The 13768-nt window shown below is 39.1% G+C and overlaps 1 protein-coding gene across 2 annotated transcripts in view; it reads right to left on the bottom strand.

Moving 5' to 3' along the window:
• The window catches only part of LOC142337732 (uncharacterized), an 85874-nt gene that overhangs the window by 35771 nt on the left and 36335 nt on the right, over nucleotides 1–13768 (bottom strand). For both annotated transcript variants that reach the window (XM_075387204.1, XM_075387205.1), the window contains exon 2: nucleotides 7968–8816. In XM_075387204.1, the coding sequence (XP_075243319.1) occupies nucleotides 7968–8816 (849 nt within the window). The remainder of the gene's footprint in view (nucleotides 1–7967; nucleotides 8817–13768) is intronic.

Here is a 13768-nt window from a genome sequence, read left to right as displayed (position 1 = left end):
TTTTACTGATTTCTCTAAGAACTTTTGTAGTCTCTGTTTTTCAGATTTCAAAATTTCAAATACGAATAAATTATTTTTTATATTCTAGGACCAGAATAAGATCTAAAAAGTAAAGATATTCGAATGAAGTTGGAAATCCCCTTGAAACTGTTAATCTCAATATTGTTTGCCTCACAGGAACTTGGTTAAATGGCTAAATTCAAATTTTAGAAACAAAGAAGTCCTAATTAGGTTATGGCATTCAAGTCAGTCGCGATCATATAGAAAAATTAGTCTTGATGGGGGCGTCCTAACATCAAAAACCAACGCCTTATCATTATTTTAAATGGATGTTTTGCAAACAAATTCGGATTTAATTTGTTACAGTCTATACGTCTTCAGGAAGATTTCAATTGTTATTATGACCCTATATAGTTCCCACCCTAACCGAAAATTTAGACTCAGTGTGCATTTGTTATGCAAAACAATTCAGGATATCATACGGTATTTCCAGAAATATCGGGAACCATTGACTCCATTTCTTTCTTTGTAAATAGTGACAACCCTTTCACTCAAACAGATTGATTGACTTTGAATAGTACTTGTTCAAACGAAAAAGCTGTTTTGCAGCAATCAAAAACTTGAATATGCCATCACTGCAATCTCGTACACGTTCAAGCGACGTTTTTAAATAGTATTGCTAATTTTAGCAGCGAAGCGTTAGAAAATTTCTTTCTCAGATCTCAAATTTTTGTCAGCAAAAATTCCGTTTGAGTATGATGAGCAAGAGGACTTGTCGAAGAAAATGAAATATTTTATATTTGGCTAAGCTAATTGCGACGAAATTAAATTCAATTTTAATTTTCCAATGTCTTCACTCAACTTAATAAATAACATTGTCGATTCTTTTTAATGTAAATTACAACTAGACTTCTTAGTTGCAACACCACTGAAAAGGCCTCAAAGAACTAAAGCGATTTCTTAAATGTCTTCTAAGAGTATCCACTTCGAAGGTTATCTCGAAGCAGCCAAGAAAAATATAAATTGCAGAAAAAATTTGAGAATTAGTGAACAATTTTCCACTTCTCTGAACAATGACAAGTCAATTTTTACTAAGAAAAGCAAAATCTGGTCAACAAACGATGCGAAAATGTGGATGAGGCAGCTAACAAAACGACCAGTTCTGCCCGACAAAACAGTGTATATGAAAATCATTTTTTTGGATACAAGAGCATTTCAGAATGTTTTAACAATTAGTTTACCGCTGTTTTTGGTTGAAGAGAATTGTAAAACTGTTATTCCATTTTAAAAAAATCAGAAAAACCTTCTGATGACAATTAGTTCAGCTATTATTGCTAACACTTTTGATAGACTTAGCACTAATTTTCTCAAGTCTTTTTTTTACCTTACATCGCGAAGCACCTTTTTTTCTTTTCAGCCGCTGTATTATCAAATAACAGTTTCACAATTTGATTGACAAACTCCGTATACAACCCTCTTCAAAAGGTTAGATCTCAAGAATTACCGACCGATTGTTATGCTTAGCTCATTGTTACTACTAATTGAGCGTTTAATGTAAAGGCAATTTTCTATGCCTCAGCAACAAAAACTTTGCTGAAAGCGAAACAGTTTTGGGAAAAAAATCAACAATCACTCAATTGCTTCCCTACTGTATTAGTTTGTATGAGTTATTTGACGCAAACAAAATGCTAATGACAGTTTATCTCGACATAGCAAAAGCCTTTGGTATCCTCGATTTCAATACCATAGCTTTAGCAATATGCCAAATGGGGTGTGATAATTTTTCTTCGATGTTTTTTTTGCCTCATGTGTGACCGACAGACAGCAGCGAGTAAACAATTGGGAAAAATCTGATTTCCGAACAACCACCAGTGGTGATCCGGTGATCCTCAGCGGTTACTTTTAGCAGCTTTTCCTTTTTCCCTATACATAAACAACGTACCGGAAATCTTTGTCAATGAGTGCTATTTTACGCCCCTGACACAAGGTTTGTCAACGCTGGCGACCATGAAACGCCTTTGCAAATTGTATTAAGAGTGCTGTTATTTGGAGCAACGAGAATAAGAGAAGTCCAATTTCGATGAGTTTAAACGAGTGGCATTTTTCTTACCAAAAGAAGACAAGGTTCGCTTCTTCTCACTAATGAAACCATCTCACAGGAATGACACATCAAAAACCTGGGCATATATTTTACAGAAACTGTATCGTGGGATATTTATTTAAATTGTGTTCCACAAAAAACTAGAAGCCTGAAGTTCATCTGGAGTTCAGTTTTGATTGAAACAAAAACGCCAGAAATCTAGTCAATGTTACGTATCATCAGTATTTAGAGACCAAGCGTTTTTGGTATGCCAATGAAACTAACCTCAAAGAAATGAGAACGTTTCAGAGAAAAGTCTAAAAGCGATCCGTATAAGCAGTCAGTTTTTTTTATAAAGAATGCAGTGATTGTCTACGATCAGTAATTTTACTCCCAATCACAAATCAACGTGTCTTCGTGAAATTTAAATTAGAATTATGACAGCTAAATCTCCACTTCATGCAGAGCATTTTGGGAAATAACAACTGGACATCCCAAAACACGGTCTTACGTGAAAATATTTCTATTCTCTAAAAATGTGATTGCCAGCGTTTCCGATGTCAGTTTTTTTTGCAAAGTGACACGCTAAACAATGCGTTATTTTGCCTATTTGCATATTTTGCCTAATTATAGTCCATATTCAAGTCCTCTGAAACTCAAAAGCAATTTCAGAGAAAATCTATTTGACCTAACTAAGAACAACTTTAAGTACAGTTCATACACATATGGATAGACAGTGTCGGAGAGCAACGAAGTTCAAGTCCGGTTAACAGCTCAGAATTTCTTCTTCAGACATTGATGTTTCAAGAAAGCTGCTTTCAATTTTTAGTTCAGTTTCAATTTTACCTGAAGTTTCCTTAACCAGAAATACCCTCTGAGGACAGGATATATAACAAAACATTGATTAACTTGCCAATGAGATTTTGATGGATATTGAGATGATTTTGAAGTTAAGAGACAAAATGTCACCAAATATTAAAATGCTTCTTTCAACAAAAGCCATTGGAACGCGGACATAACATGTGTAATTTGCATTTTACTTTTTCTTAGATAATATACATTTTCGTTTTTGTTATCCTTTTTTTGATAAGCATTCTTAAGCTCCACTGGAACAACTGAAAGAGTTAGCCTGGTTGCACAATTTTTTAAAGAAATAACTGAGCGATATTTTAATAACAAAAACTTAGCTTATTAACAAAAATGAAATTCTGTGATAGAACAAACTTTGGACAAAAAATCAGGTCTAAATGATTGCTATTTTTTTTCGAGAGCAATCAGTCAGCTGTTGTTTTAAAACTCACTGTAGCTGTAAATAGGTCAAAACAGTCTACCGATAAGGCTTCAATTATATCTTTTTTTTCATATATAAAGCAACGTGTTCTGAAAGCAACGTAAGTAGACAACGTACATAGCATTAGCGATGATCATAGCAACAAGTGAAAGCTTAGACGGCAAGGTTTTTTCGATGCTCTTTTACTGGTTTTTTGTCTGATGTCACTGACGTCAAATCAGTTCGTATTCAATCGGCAATTGTCTAGAAAACCTAAAAATATTAAGCCGAAAACCAGCTTAATCGATACATATAGTGGTTATATTTACTTAAAATTAGGTTAAATGAACTTTTTTGGAACTTTCTATGTATATTAGAACGATTTATACGCATCTAAATTCGAATATAAATACTCAATTCTGATTGGCTAAAATTCGTTCTTTATTTACTGCGTAACATCCTCCGGCCCGGAAGAAGATGTTGGGAAAACTGGTACAAGTTTTACAAGCGGGCGGACAAGTGAACCGGTCGACGTACGTATAACGGCGGAGCGCGCGACGCTATCGGAGCCGTAACGGAGTTCCACAATCCGAGCGGTTGGGTAGTAACCCCTAGGGTTGGTTTCCTCAACTATCCAAACCAAGTCACCGGTCTTAAGGTGTTGCTCGGCTGGTGTTTGCCACTTAGAGCGTCGGTTCAGCGTCGGTACGTACTCTCTGATCCAACGGGACCAGATTGCATTAGAGTACGACTGCGCACGGGCGTAGCGTTTACGGTGGTCAAGCTCATTATTGCTGACAACAGACGGAATACCGGTAGAGTATTCTCCTAAAAGAAAGTGATTGGGCGTTAAAGCGTTCAAATCGCACGGATCGGCGCTTACGGATGTTAAAGGACGCGAATTGAGGGCATTCTCCACGAGACAAAAGGTAGTATGCAGTACCTCATCCGTGAGGCGACGCGTGCCAAGAATAGTATACAAAACGCGTTTGAAGCTGCGTACCAACCTCTCCCAGATACCCCCTTGATGTGGTGCGCTGGGTGGATTGAACCTCCACTTTATGCCTTTGTGAGCGAGCTCAGCTGCAATGTTGACAACGTTCCACTTTTCAATACTTTCTCGGAGTTCTTTCTCCGCTCCAATAAAGTTAGTGCCATTGTCCGACCAAATCATGGCAGGTGTACCCCTACGTGACACAAACCGCTCAACTCCCATAACACAAGAACTGGTGTCCATGGATGTAACTATCTCGACATGGACAGCGCGAGTAGTGAGACAGGTGAAGAGGAAGCCCCACCTTTTCTCAGTAGTACGGCGGACAGTAACATAGAATGGCCCAAAGTAGTCAACGCCAGTATTCGTGAAGGGAGGAGACTGGTAAGCAAGTCTCTTCTTAGGTAAGTCAGACATGATTGGTTGCATGGTTACAGCTTGAAATTCTCGGCATCTCAGGCAGTGTGCTTTGATGGAACGCAAGGATGATCTTAGTTTTAGTACTGTGTAGTGTTCCTGCACAATTGATCTTAGGTATTCAACGCCCTGATGATAATGCTTTATGTGCGTGTGTTCAAGGAACAATTTTACAAACGGATGACGTGCATCTAGGATGATTGGGTACTATACATTAAACCCAACTTCAATTAACCGCTTGATGCGGCCCGAGGAACGTATTAGCCCATTTGGACTAATAAACGGTGAATGTGGAGCAATTCGGCTACTCCGTTTAACGAATTTATTGTCAAGAAGATCTTTTCTTTCGGCTTCAAAAGACTCTCCTTGCACCAAGTACTGTAGATGACGCTCGGCTTCGTCAAGCTCAGTAGGGTCAGTAAAGCTACCATCGGGGTTACGGTAGCCGGCATGTTTCGGCAAAAGCCGGAGAACGTATGCGGCAATGCGCAAGTACTTTTGATAAGAACTAAACTTATCAAATGGGAATAACGACGGAACGGGAGTTGTCTGTTTTTTAACAGATGTAGCGAGAGAGACAGTGTCTTCTATGATGAATGCTTGGTTGACGCCAAGTTTGATGTTATTAATGACGTCTTTGTTCGGTACGAAAGGGAAACTTGAGTTAGATAAGAAATGTGGACCATTGACCCAACTGCTTAGTTGCAAAACCTCAGCGGACATTCCACGAGTGCCAGCGTCAGCTGGATTATCCTTAGTTGCGACGTGGTTCCATTGGTCAACGCTGGTATACTCCAAAATTTCACAAACGCGGTTTGCAACAAAGATTGGTTGCTTTTCATTAGAGTTTATCCACTGAAGAACGAACGTGCTGTCTGTCCACATGAATACTTGGTTAACAGTTACCGTAAGTGCCTGAATAATTTCGTTCTTCAGCCGAGCGGCAAGTAGAGCTGCTTGCAATTCCAGTTTAGGGACAGTCATTACTTTCATTGGCGCCACGCGCGCTTTCCCCAAAACAAACGCAAGCTCTGTTTTTTTCTTGCCCGTAGGGGTTGTTACTCCGGCTCGAAGAAATGCGACGGCACTAAAAATATCCTGGGAACTGTCACCGAACATATGCAACTCTGTATTATCAAAGGGTCCACTAAAGTAACTTCGAGGAATTTCGATGTTTTCAAGCTTTGGTAAGTCCGCACTCCAGACCAAAAATCTTTGAACCATGTCCTGTGGGAGCTCGTCATCCCATTGCTGTCCTGTGACACGCCAGATGTCTTTTAAGAGCAATCGCGCACCGACGGTAAACGGTGCGACAAGACCAATGGGGTCAAAGACTTTCGAGACAAGACTTAGGACCAAGCGTTGCGTGAGGGACTTGGTGATAGCGCAGCTTGTACCCCTACTCACAACTAAAGTGTCATTAGTGTGATCCCACTTTAACCCTAGCACATGCGATGAATCCTCCTGACATGAAACAATAACCTTGGGCTCAGTAGATTGAGGCGAACCATCAATTCGATCAGCCAGATTTTGCACATTGCTTACAAACTTTGTAAGCTTGAACCCACCGAGATGGAGAAGATGTACCAATTCCTTCGATCTATTGATGGCTTTCTCAGGAGACTCCACTGAGTCAAGGTAATCGTCCATGTAGAAGTTTTCAAGGACGGCTTTCGCAGCTTCGGGGTAAAACTTGGCATTGTCTCTCGCAGTGCGTTGTAATGCATAGTTGGCGCATGTGGGCGAGTCTTTAGCCCCGAATATATGGCGCGTATATTGATACACTACAACGTTAGTTGTGGGGTCCTCCCGCCACAGAAAGCGAAGTGATGGTTGATCTGATGGTAATACACCAACCTGTAGAAACATTCCCTCGATGTCGGCAGAGACGGCATATGGATGTTGTCGGAAGCGAAGAAGTACGTAAATAAGATTTTGGAGCAGATCAGGGCCAGTGAGCAAAGATTTATTCAGTGAGGCGCCATGAAATTTTGCTGCTCCATTGAGCACCCTACGCACCTAACCTCACTGATCCCATCTCACAAGCCACTTTGGATAATCAGCCCCTCGTCAAAACATTTCAGAATAATAATAACCAAGTACACAAAGTTGTACGTTCCGTCGCTCCGCCTGTCCCAAATATGCCCAATTTCCCTCTTGGCCAAAATTTTGTGCCAAATATGAGTCACTGGCGGTTTCCACAGCACAGACCGTCAATATTCAACCAAGACACAACCACCGTGAATAATCTGCCTCCAAATGTACACGCCCATATCGCACCATCAAGCACTTATGTTCCACCACGAATTTATCACAATTCGCCCGCTTTGATTGATATGCAATCACCGTTAGGCGCGCAGCAGGAAAATTTACTGGGTTCTTTATTTACTGCGTAACACTCACTGATAGTAGGTGTATCAACTTAGCTTATTTTGTTAAGTGAGTCTAATTTGCTCATTAAAATTCTGCATTAGAATGTTAAATTAATAATGATTTCAGGGCGTCCAAACAGAAAAGACTATTGCTACAATGTTGTTCTATCCTTCCAAAACCGTAGAAAGGTCATTCATAATTGTATCTTCCAATACAACATTTCCATCTTTGCAAATCAGAAGTATAACTTTCAATCGAAATGAAATTGTTTTTCAGTTCTATTTGACAAAACCGGTTAAAAAAGTCAAATTTTTTTCTGGAAATTAATGATTTACAGATTTACTTTTTCTGATTTACACGTAAATATATCCATACCAAACGCGAAAAAATTTTTGCCGCTGTTCAAGACCAGACCAGGCGTCAACACTCCAAAAACGAGAGAGGAGAATTCTTACGGCGTTTCCCCATTTTGAAGTACGAAAAAGATTGGAAGAAAAAACTGAGACAAAAATTGTTGAAAAACAAAACAAAATGTGTTGAGAAAGCAATTGCGAGGTATGATCTTTTATTTTTTTTGGTTATGGTAAATTGCTGACACGATGTCTTTTTCTCTTTTCTACTACAATGAAATACTACATAGGCTTTTTGACATTTATTGTCCTTTTCCAATTCATGTCTATACCGGTTAATGCGTTCAAAAATGGATGTATCGTAAAAATAACGATTAGAAATGATTTCTTTAGTTTAAAAATAACTGTCAAAAATCAAATCATGGCCGATCTTTTTCTTCGGGAAAAGTTTCAGTTGGAGGAGTTTCAAAACATCAGCCTTACCTGGATTGTCGACAGAACTCCTCTGAGATTCAAGAAGCAATTTGTTCCTCTCTTCTGTCGCACTCAAATAACTGTGGGACTTAACACGACCTTTTTCTTTGAAAGAAGACGACGAAGATTTCCAGTCATTGCTGTCCAAATTTGATCCAAATTCGCTACTAAAACTGTCCTTCTCAATAGAATTTATGCAAATTGAGATAGAACAGGGGGCGCTTAATTTCTTTGCTCGAGCTGATAGATCTGACTTTGATAATGGCGGTTTCGAATTGGAAGTTCTGCTTCGAGCCCAAGCTGTCTTCAATTTTTGCGTAGCTAAATTTTTTGGCACAGTAAAACTTTGGGTAATTTTTGGCTTGGGTTTAAAGTTTTCTGGTAAGTCAGCTTCGTTAGATTTTGTGAATTGAATTATAGTCGAGTTATAAGCTTTGATGGGCGCGTTGGGGTAAAAGTCTTCTTCGTAATTTTGTGCAGATTTTGAATTTTTTGGAACTTCTAAGGAATTTAGGTTAAGCGAGCTTTTACGCAGTGAGCTGTCAAACTCAGTTGACCTCTGCTGTTTAAGATGTAACTGTTCCGATAATTTCCTTTCGAGACTCGTATTACTTCCTGTATAAATTTGTACCCTTTCCACACCCGCCTTTTGTTTGAGTAATGATTGGTTAGCGTGGTTTTTAGTAATGAATTTATTAATAACCAAATGGTCTTCTGAAATGCTCAATTTGCGCTTGAATGGCGGCGGTAGGGGTATACTCTCACTTGCACTTTGGGGGGTATTTTGTTGGGAATGGGGGGCAGACGCTATTGATTTTGTGTCATTCTCAGATGAGGCAAAGCTCCATTTGCCAAGTGCTGAAACAATAATACGCAGTTATAATTGAAATTTGATATCTGTCTAAATTTTCAAAAAAGTATGGAAAATAGCAAACAATATTCTCTCAACAAACCGTTAATTTCTGAAGGATTTGGGCTGGATAAAATGTCTGCTTTATATTTATGGTTTAAATTATTCAGGAATTTGAAAACAGGAATTATAAAATAACGGCGGGAAAAAAATAAAATAACAAAGGAAAGGTTTTTTACAGGTTAAATATTCTTTTCAGCAATCATCTCATTGGATGAACTCTATAATTGGCGAAGAGTGATTTGTTCAAACCCCTTACAAATTTATTCACGTGAAATGGTGACACTTGTGTCGAGAAAGTTCAAACGAAGCATCAAATTTAAAATTAAAAGAAGAGTGCGAAAAAATTTGAAGATTAATTCTGTCTGAGGTCTTAATGCGTTCTAATTTAATCCCCCTCTATTCTATTGTGGCTTCCGCTCGCGGGAAATTTCACGTGAACAAGGGTTGCGGTCCTTGATGGTGGAAAAACTTGCTGCGCTTTTTTGAAGTTTCGCCCGAGGTTGAAATTCCGCCCCGGTTTTCCTGATGAAGTTATGTGAGCGGGGAAATTGTTGTTTTAATCAAGGATTGCACATTTATGTTTATGTCAGGTTGTCAATTGAGTGACATGATTTTTATCCAGTTTCGATAGAATTTGTCTTGTTTGGAATAGCCTTCAAAGTGTTTGAAGCCGCCTGTAAGAATTCAGCTCATGTTGAATATTATTAATTGAAATAACCAGACAGAAAATCTAAATAGGACTTTGCGATTTAACCCGGCTGTGCTTTGAAATAATACTAATCGCTTGGCTGCAATAGTTCAAACGGGTCTCAATGGAAGGTTGCATATCAAAACAAAGAAATAACCAGCCGATAATACCAGTTAAAATACAACCCCAGACACGTACAATAACCAAAAAATATTCTCTATAGTTCAGATATGTAGTATTCTATCGTACGGCTAAGGTAAATAGCTGCCAGCCAAAAGCAGTCTTCAAAAAAAGCAAAACAATGGTTGCCCGAATTCGCTTCTCTAATGCACTTCTCAGCTGCAAACCTAGGGATTAAACTAGGAAACAAAAGTTACGATTTATTGTTTTGAAGCATTAGATTTATCCTATGATTATCCCCGACTTCATAAGAGGAAATGAACTAGTCGTCCTTATTTTCTGCTTTACAAATCCAAAAACAATTGCCAATTATTTTGGTATTTTCTTCATCCAAGGCAATATTTTTGTGTAAGGAAGCTGCTACATTAATCGAATAAGGCTTTTCTCACACAAAACTACTCAAAAAGAACAAAAAAGATAGATTATGAAATAATAGTTAGTCTTTTCTGCATTATCAGAGCGGAGCAGCGCAAGGCCAATAGCGGACGGTTCTCAGCTGACCTTTTTAAAACCTTTTTTTATAATATTTTCTCTCATTGTTAAAATGTTGAAATTCAAAGTATCACGATTATTGCGCCATGAGCACGAATCAGTTTTAGTCGCAAAAGAACAAGAAATAAACATAAAAATTGAAATTTATTAAAAACTGATAACACTAGAAGTCAACCCATCCCCGAAATTCAAAGGAAAGACATCTAGGGCCCACCTTGTATTTTGACACCTGGTATTTAGCTGTCCATGGACACTCATCAAACTTTATTGCATCATCAACACAAGTGAAATTTTTAGCTTTTATATGGTGCAACACTACACTCTATTGGCAGTTACATTTCATACGTTCAATTTCATACGTTCATACTACATATTTATTAATATTTGATAAAATACTCTAGGGTACCAAAAGCTAAGTACACCGCAATTGGTTTCCTTTAACTGTTATGTTTGCTCAGGCGCAGTTAGTTCGATTAGCACCAAGGCGTGACCAAAGCCGTTAAACTTTGAACCCGGACCCGAGTGTCATAGACTTTCCTTCATTACTGAATCAGTATATTCCAATAGTATATCGACGATTCAGTACTGAATCAGAGTGACCTAAGGGTACTTTGATAGCCAAGTATGTTCAATATAAATCCATAAAGCATTTTTTTTCTAAAAGTAGGATGAACATGACGTTTTGAGTCTTTCATAATGTTCATAGAGTTTTCAGAAAAAAATGAAATTTTCGAATGAAACTTAAAAAATTTGGTTGAGCATGAAAATGCTATTTTCTTCTTGAAAATGCTATTTTCACCAAACAATCTGGACGCGTCATCTGAACAGTCATCAGGACGAACGAACGACCGTCATTCGGGGTCAGAGGGTAAGATTCTTCCTGGCATACAAATCGATGAGCTGCAGAAGCCCCCCTCGCAGTCCAGCTTTCAAGGTCGGGAACTGTGGATGTCTCTGACCTGACAAAACAAACGATAACACTGGATCTCCCGAACGACGGAAGAAAGAGAAATCAACTTTACTTACAACGAACGAACGAACGACCCGGACAACGTACGAGCGACCCGGAACCGAGGGGGGGGCAGTGACTTTCTTCCGTCTTACGATTCACCACCAGCGCGCTATCCCCGTGTCGGGGGGGGGGGGGGGTTGGTTATGACCATTTATGATTTTTTCCTTTTCCAGAACACAGGATCCCTTCCCACATAAGCGTTTCGAAGTTTAACACGAGAAGGTGAAGATGTCCGAGTGTCCATCACCATCGTTCCATCAAACAACAGAGGCCCAACTCGTGCGGGCCTCTTTCCCAGATTGACCTGTGAAAGTTCCTTTGTTAAAACAGAGAGTCTAAATGAACGTCAAAGCTCAAATTCAATGAGAGCCCCCCCCCAAATTAGTGGCCATACAAGTGGCTACTTAGTGGCCAACTTAGGGGGGGGGTCTAGTGATATCTGAGTTCAGATGTTATAATTAACAAACATAGTTATACCATTTTCATGCTCAATAGTTATAAATGTTATAATTATTAATGTTCTAAATGTTGTTATTAATAATGCAATTTCAGATCTGTTGTTGAAAATATCAATACATCATGAATTCTCGACAAGTGCAAATCGTTTCCTCGGACTAAGTGGTTTTCAGTCAGCAAGTGCCGGTTGCGAGTCAGCAAGTGGCGGTGGCACACCAATCAAGCCAGTAGCAATCGGAAGACGTGAGTTGATTGTGTTATATAAATGTATAATGTAGTTATTCGAACCAATTTGTGTGTATATTTGTGTGTGTGTGCGTCCGGGGGGTCCAGGGGGCTCATCTTAGTGTTCCTGGAGGTTATCCTGGTGGTCCATGAGAGTCGTCCATGGGGTCCAGGGGGCTCATCTTAGTGGTCCTGAGGATCATGCTGGCGGTCCATGAGGGTCATCCTGGTTGTCAAGAGGGTCATCTGAGTGGTCCATAGGGGTCATCTTAGTGGTCCTGGGGGTCGTCCGTGGCGTCCAGGTGGTCATCCTTGTGGTCCTTGGGGGTCATTCCAGTGGTATCATCTGAGTGGTCCAGAGGGGTCATTTTAGTGGTCCAGGGTTCGTCCATGGGGTACTGGGGGGGGGGCAACTTGGTGGTCCATGAGGGTCATCCTCGTGGTCCAATGGGTTGTCCATGGGGTCTTTGGGTTTATCTTAGTGATCCTGGGGGGTCATCCTGGTGGTCATGGCGGGTCGTCTTGGTGGTCCAGGGGGTCATCCGTGTGGTTCAATGGGTCAACCGTGTGTTCCATGGGGTTCAGTGTTGGGGGGGGGGTAATGATATTCATAATGTATATAATCCTACTTATGTTGAATGTTTTCGTTAAATTTTCTTTTTCTATCTTAAATGTTTGCTTGATGATATTGATTTGATTTCGTCTTTGTAGTTTCCTAAAAAACTTTGGCTCTGCGTTAGATTTGCTTGAGGAATATTCTGTCGCGCCTCTGGACTATTCAGTGTGACATTGGAAAAGCCGCAGGTCAATCTGGGAACGAGGCTCTGACGAGTTGGGTTTCTGTTGTATGATGGAACGATGATGAATGACACTCGGACACCTTCACCTTCTCCTGTTGAGTTTCGAATCTGTTATGTGGAGGAGAAAAATGGAAACTGGAAAAGGAAGTGTTCCAGCGATCGTAATTTAGTGTCAGTGTCAACGGTACCAGTTTCAGCAATATCAGTGTTAGTGGAAATGAGAATTCTGATTAAACTGAATGTGAATCATCGTGCATTCCTTGTGATTGTACCAGTCAGTGTACCAGCGATAGTAATTCAGTGTACCAGTGTCAGTGGAAATGAGAAATTAATTTTGCATTAAACTGTGAACATCCTTGTGATTGTGAATAATATCAATACGTGAAAGCCTTTTTAGTTCTCCATAAATTTGGCAAATTAATTTTTAAAAATGTCTAACGATTTTTTTCCCAAGTCTCAGATAGTACCATTTTTTTAAATTCTGTTCAGCTAAAAAAGAGAAAACAATTCATAATGTCCATGGTAAATACAGAACAGAAATTCATTATGTTGATGCTAAAATCAGAATTTTACTATGAATTTTACTATGAAATGTCTATAAAGTGCCATGATCATAACTCTGACCATTGTAAAAATCATAAAGAAATTTTTATTGTTCAGTACTGAAATATCATGAGAATCAGATCCGGGAAGGCTTAAACGAGATTTCGTTCTCAGTTTCTCCGCTTACATAGAAAGGAATGTTGAATTGTTAAGCTGCTTAGTTCAAATTTCATGTACAAGAGACAGAAACAACATAACAGTTCAAAAATTCACAAAAACCCGAAAAATCAAATTCGGACAAGCCATCACTTATTTTTCACAACCCAATACAATCAGATGGGCGGAAACTTTTTGTTTGATATCGAAACAAAGTAAAGGTTCTAGTTTGCTCGTAAATGTTAAAAATTTCGCGGAAAATTTGCATTTTCAATATCATATTTTTCGACAAGATAAATATGCTTGGCATGAATCAAAGGTTGTCAGCAATTTCTTCAACTGAAA

Source organism: Convolutriloba macropyga, chromosome 4, assembly GCF_964194025.1.
Source record: "Convolutriloba macropyga chromosome 4, txConMacr16.3, whole genome shotgun sequence".
NCBI lineage: Eukaryota > Metazoa > Xenacoelomorpha > Acoela > Convolutidae > Convolutriloba > Convolutriloba macropyga.
This window is presented reverse-complemented; position numbering and strand designations above follow the sequence as displayed.